The 6,470-nt window shown below is 53.0% G+C and overlaps 1 protein-coding gene across 1 annotated transcript in view; it reads left to right on the top strand.

The window, feature by feature from the left end:
• The window catches only part of adam10a (ADAM metallopeptidase domain 10a), a gene marked incomplete at both ends in the record, with an annotated part of 95,964 nt that overhangs the window by 66,664 nt on the left and 22,830 nt on the right, over positions 1-6,470 (top strand). The window contains 5 exon segments of the mRNA XM_080542385.1: positions 920-957; positions 960-1,087; positions 2,868-2,916; positions 2,919-2,959; positions 6,124-6,307. Coding sequence (XP_080398511.1) covers positions 920-957; positions 960-1,087; positions 2,868-2,916; positions 2,919-2,959; positions 6,124-6,307 — 440 coding nt within the window.

Genomic DNA, 6,470 nt, shown 5'->3' with positions numbered 1-6,470 from the left:
CCAGAGCTCTGCTGTCCAAGAGCCCCTGAAGGTGAGACCTGATTATCACACCTCACCTTCCCCACTGCGGCTCACAGCGAGACCCACACGTCCTTCTAGCCCTCGCCTCAGATACAGAACAACCTCACCTCAGATACCCTGGAATGTGGGTACATGCTGTAGTTTAGCAACGAGCGCCTATTTAGCATGGCAGGGGAAAGGTGCTGAAGTGATTAAGTGTCTGTATTATTAGAGCTGTTACTAGAGCCTCTCAGTGTGTGTGTGTGTGTGTGTGTGTGTGTGTGTGTGTGTGTCCGTTTGCGTGTGCGTGTGTGTCTGTGGAACATTAGCTCAGTGATGATGGGATGATGGAGATCGACAGGCAGGCAGGCAGCAGACAGACAGACAGACAGACAGGCAGGCAGACAGCCAGACAGGCAGACAGACAGACAGACAGACAGACAGGATATAGAGAGTTCTCCTAGAAGATGATGAGTCACCCCCAGGGCGTGTCCAGGAAAATGTTCCCCCCAGACGTCCCCTGGATGTCCAGGAGCGAGGGTGGATCCCGCTCCGTCTTACACTTGATCCATCACTCTTGTGTCTGTCTGTTTTTTTTTCCCATCCCCCTCCTTTCTTTGTGTGTGTGTGTGTGTGTGTGTGTGTGTGTTGCTCTCTCTCTTGCTCTCTCTCTCTCCCCCCCTCTCTCTCCCCACCTCTCTCTCCCCCTCTCTCTCCCCCCCTCTCTCTCCCCCCCTCTCTCTCCCCACCTCTCTCTCCCCCCCTCTCTCCCTCTCTCCCTCCCTTCTTTCCCTCCCTCTCTCCCCCTCTCTCTCTCCTCCCTCCCTCTCTCCCTCCCTCCCTCTCTCCCCCCTCCCTCCCTCCCTCCCCTCTCCCTCCCAGTCCACTGATGGTTGTTGCCTCCCTCCCCAGGAGCCAGCAGCAGCAGCAGCGTGGTGGTGGAGGAGGAGGAGGGGAGGTCCACGGCCCCCTGGTCTTGAGGAAGAAGAGGGCCGCCCAGGTGGAGAGAGAACACCTGCCAGCTCTTCATCAGACGGACCACCTCTTCTTCAAATACTACGGCACCCGGGAGGCCGTCATCGCCCAGGTGCTGCCTGAGGGAGGGAGGGGGGGGGGGGGGGTTGAGGGGGAGGCTGGCTGAGGGAGAGGGCTGAGGGGCTGAGAGGAGGCTGAGGGAAAGGCTGAGGGGGAGGCTGGGAGGGGGAGGGGCTGAGGGGGAGCTGAGGGAGAGGCTGAGGCTGAGGGAGAGGGGGAGGCTGAGGGGGAGGCTGAGGGGGGGGTCTGAGGGGCTGAGGGGAAGGCTGAGGGAGAGGCTGAGGCTGAGGGAGAGGGGGGAGGCTGAGGGGGGGGTCTGAGGGCTGAGGGGAAGGCTGAGGGAGAGGCTGAGGGAGAGGGGGAGGCTGAGGGGGAGGGGCTGAGGGGCTGAGGGGGAGGCTGAGGGGAGGGCTGAGGGGGAGGCTGGGAGGGGGAGGGCTGAGGGTGAGGCTGAGGGAGAGGGGAGGCTGAGGGGAGGCTGGGAGGGGAGGGGCTGAGGGGAGACTGAGGGGGAGACTGAGGGTGAGGCTGAGGGGGAGGGGCTGAGGGGGAGGCTGAGGGGAGGGCTGAGGGGGAGGCTGGGAGGGGGAGGGCTGAGGGTGAGGCTGAGGGAGAGGGGGAGGCTGGGAGGGGGAGGGGCTGAGGGGGAGACTGAGGGGGAGGCTGAGGGGGTTAGGGGCTGAGGGGGAGGCTGGGAGGGGGAGGGGCTGAGGGGGAGACTGAGGGGAGGCTGAGGGGGAGGCTGAGGGGGTTAGGGGCTGAGGGGGAGGCTGAGGGAGGCTGAGGGGGAGGCTGAGGGGAGAGGCTAAGGGGAGGCTGAGACAGGCTGAGGGAGGCTGAGGGGGGAGGCTGAGGGGAGAGGCTGAGGAGGAGGCTGAGGGGGAGGCTAGGAGGCTGGGAGGGGGAGGCTGAGGGGGTTAGGTGCTGAGGGGGAGGCTAAGGGGAGACTGAGACAGGCTGAGGGAGGCTGAGGGGAGAGGCTGAGGGGGAGGCTGAGGGGGGGGCGTCTGGGGGCTGAGGCTGAGGGGAGGCTGAGGGGGAGGCTGAGGGGGAGGCTGAGGGAGAGGCTGAGGGGGAGGCTGAGGGGGAGGCTGAGGGAGAGGCTGAGGGGGAGGCTGAGGGAGAGGCTGAGGGGAGGCTGAGGGGGAGCTGGGGAGGCTGAGGGAGGCTGAGGGAGAGGCTGAGGGGGAGGCTGAGGAGAGGCTGAGGGGAGGCTGAGGGGGAGGCTGAGGGGGAGGCTGAGGGAGAGGCTGAGGGGAGGCTGAGGGAGAGGCTGAGGGGGAAGGGAGGAAGGGGAGGCTCCTTGCCTCCCACCCACCCTCCCTGCCTTCCACTCTCCCTGCCTCCCTGCCTGACTGACTGAATGGTGTGAGCTAATGAATCAGGTGTTTAGGAAAGCGCTGTTGTCAGCAGGTGTGTTCAGGGGCCTGTAATAGGACAGAGAAAGAGAGCAAATTAAAACGTGTTGTTGTCTCCCGGGAGGTGAGAGAGACAGAGGAGGGAGTGTGTTTGTGACGGAGGCTCAGCTGTGAGACGAAAATAGCATCACGCCAGATGTTTATTGTTTTTTTTACACCCAGACAGAACAGGCCGGAAACAAAGAGTCTTCCAACAGATTCATTTTTTGTCCATTTTCGAAAGATTTAGTAATTACAGAAATCATTCATATGTGTCAGCAGGTAGATTATTACACTTCAGGGGATCCTTTTTTTTTCTATTTTTTTCTTCTTGACTTTAATAGCAACTCTGTGATTAATTTGCTGTTGGCTGCGCGGTTGTTCCAGCGTGTTACTAATCTAACAGACTCTCTCGGTCCCCCCCCCCGCCTGCAGATCTCCAGCCATGTGAAGGCCATAGACTCCATCTACCAGAGCACTGACTTCATGGCATACGCAACATCAGCTTCATGGTGAAGAGGATCAGGGTGAGTGTTGACCTGGGGACTGGTGGTCTAGTAGTAGTGGTGGTCTAGTAGTAGTGGTGGTCTAGTAGTAGTAGTAGTAGTAGTAGTGGTGGTCTAGTGGGAGTGGTGGTCTAGTAGTAGTAGTGGTGGTCTAGTAGTAGTAGTAGTAGTAGTAGTAGTAGTAGTAGTAGTAGTAGTAGTAGTAGTAGTAGTAGTAGTAGTAGTGGTGGTCTAGTGGGAGTGGTGGTCTAGTAGTAGTATTGGTGGTCTAGTAGTAGTAGTGGTGGTCTAGTAGTAGTAGTGGTGGTCTAGTAGTAGTAGTGGTGGTCTAGTGGGGAGTGGTGGTCTAGTAGTAGTGGTAGTGGTGGTCTAGTGGGAGTGGTGGTCTAGTGGGTAGTGAGTTGGACTGGTGAACGGAAGGTTGTGAGTTTAAATCCCACCTGAAACACCACCACTAGTGTGTCCTTGAGTGTCCTTGGCCCTCAGTTACTCCAAGGGGGAATGTCCCTGTAATCTGGAATTGTCAATCGCTTTGGATTAAAAGCTTCTGCTAAATGGCAAATTCTAAATTCTTGACGTGTGTGTGTGTGTGTGTCTGCTTACATGTAGGTGTGTGTGTGTGTGTGTGTGTGTGTGTGTGACTGTGTGTGTGTGTGTGTGTGTGTGTGTGTGTACAGTATCTGAAGAAGTCATCTTGATAGTGGTGTGTGTGTGTGTGTGGTGTCTGCTTACGTGTAGGTGTGTGTAGGTGTGTAGGTGTGTGTGTGTGTGTGTGTGTGTGTGTGTGTGTGTGTGTTAGGGCTGCAACAACGAATCGATGAAATCGCTAAAAATCGATAATGAAATTCGTTGGCGACGAATGCCATTATCGATTCGTCGCCGTTTTTTTTTTTTGTCGGGTTTTGTTTCCATAAGAAACCTACTTCCTGTTGACGCACGCCACGCTGTCTTGCGGCCGGTGTAGGCCTCGCGAATCATAGCGAATCATGGCGCTACCTATGGCCGGAAAGGGCAGAACCTATGACCGGAACCGGAAAAGTGGGAAAATCCCGGTACCTACACCGGCGCGGCGGCTACATTTAAATCATGCTACTCAAAAGCCTTGAGAGTGAAGCTGTCTGCTGTCTGCTGTCAGGACATGCTAGTGAGTTAGCTAGCAGGGTTAGCTCGCTGCTGCCGCTAGCTGACTGTCACTACGCTGCTCGTCCAGCTGTAGTCTGCGTAGCTGTGCTGATAACCAGAGCACTAACTATGTTTCTATAGAGGAGGGTTACAGCTAACTTCCTATTGTTTTATTATATAAGTCCTGCTGGGCTCAGCCCTTCCATGGTCTCCTGCTCTCCATGCAAATGCGTTAGTGTGAGTTCTGGCGAAGCATCAGCTAAATGACTGTAATGTAATGCGATAGTCAGTGAGTGTTTGCTCGCATTCATGAATTCAATATTGCATGACAAGTGTATTTAGCTAGCTGGCTAACGTCAGTGGTAGAGCAGAGGTGATAAGCTAAAGGCTAGCTAGTGGTAGCCTACCAAGCTACCGTGAGTTAGAGTGAGGCACTGACTGTCGCCTAGCCTATTGTATGGAGTGAGAGGACACATTTGCATTGTTTTGGAGCATATCTGTTATATAAAAACATTAGTGTCTTGTCTGTAGCCTATATTGCACTTTGGGTTACTGACCTTTACATTAAGCAAAGTTATTACCTAAAACAATGCATGTATTGAGCTAGAGTTCAACTACTTTATTGAAACAATCTACCGCCATAGTTGATTGATTGATTGATTGATTGAAAACCTTTATTGTCCCCAATGGGGAAATTTTGTTGTCAAACAGCTCAGTTAGGGCAGAAAACATTCAGTACAGAAAACAGAAAAACATTCAATAAAAAACATAAAACAGTGCAGGCTCAATAAGTAAAAAGTTCCAAAAGTTCCATCTCCAGGTCTCCCCCACCCTGCAGGGCCTGGTTTGTAGAGTCGGAGTGCAGCTGGAATAAAGGACTGTCCCAAATCTTTTTGTACTTTGACGGGGGAGAACAAATCTGTGGCTGAACTTGCTCCTCATCCCTGCCAGCTCGCAGTACATCGGGTGGGAGGGATTGGCCAGCATGGCCGCCAGTTTTTTCCCCATCCTCTGTTCTGCCACCACCTCTAGGCTGTCCAGCCCGGTCCCCACCACAGAGCTGGCCTTCTTCACCAGTTTGTTTAGCTTCGCAGCATCCCTGGCACAGATGTTTCCACCCCAGCAGGCCACGGCGAAGAACAGAACGCTGGCAACCACCATGTCCATGTCCATGGCCTGTTGTTAAACCTATTTGATGTAGCAAAGCCTTTTTTATTTATATATTTATTTTTTATTTATTAATACTTATTCATTTTGCACATGTATATGTATAGGCCTGGCTGATTTAGAAAACATAAAATAAAATTAGCAAAATAAATCATTTTTAATAAAAAAATAAATAAAAATTTCTTTTTTTTAAATCTTTTTTTCCCGCTTTTTTTTGTATCCACCGGAAAAATAATCGGCAGATTAATCGATTATCAAAATAATCGTTAGTTGCAGCCCTAGTGTGTGTGTGTGTGTGTCTGCTTACGTGTAGGTGTGTGTGTGTGTGTGTGTGTGTGTGTGTGTGTGTGTGTACAGTATGTACAGAAGTCTTGATAGTGGTGTATGTGTGTGTGTGTGTGTGTGTGTGTGTGTGTGTGTGTATATCACTCAATCAGTATTCCTCTCTGCTCTCTCAAGGAAGGCGTGATAAATCCCAGAGATCCTCAGGTGATCCGCCAGCTGCTGTTTAAGTGGGGCGCTCTGGGCCCGCTTCCAGAATCAATTTAAAACACCGCTCCCCCAAAGATCTCTGTAGGGCACAGTAGCTGGCAACGTTTTAATTAGAATAATTTATCTCTGTCCGTCTGAAGCCTTTTCTTCCTCTCTCTCTTCAAACATGGATTAGCATAGTTAACGCTATGGGAGAACAGGTTGCTAGAGACTCTGTTTCCTGTGTGTGAAGTCTGGTAGCCGCAAACTCCTGAGACCTTTTAGTGTTCGCTTCTAACGGTAGTACTGTCTGATCCCTCTCTCCTCTCCTCTCCTCCCCTCACCTCTGCTCTCCTTGCCTGCCCTCTCCTCTCATATCCTCTCTGTGTTCTAATGAGCCCTCCTCTCCTCCTCTCTGTGTTCAGATCAACACCACCACTGATGAGAGAGACAAGTCCAACCCGTTCCGCTTCGCCAACATCGGTGTGGAGAAGTTTCTGGAGCTGAACTCCGAGCAGAACCACGATGACTACTGCCTGGCCTACGTGTTCACGGACCGGGACTTTGACGACGGCGTGCTGGGCCTGGCCTGGGTCGGAGCGCCCGCAGGTAAAGACACACACACACACACATACACACACACACACACACACACACACACACACACACACACATACAGACACACACATACAGACACACACCTACAGACACACACACACACATATACAGAGACACACACACACACATACAGACACACACCTACAGACACACA

Source organism: Nansenia antarctica (genome assembly GCF_963989245.1).
Source record: "Nansenia antarctica genome assembly, chromosome: 1".
NCBI classification, from domain to species: domain Eukaryota; kingdom Metazoa; phylum Chordata; class Actinopteri; order Argentiniformes; family Microstomatidae; genus Nansenia; species Nansenia antarctica.
This window is presented reverse-complemented; position numbering and strand designations above follow the sequence as displayed.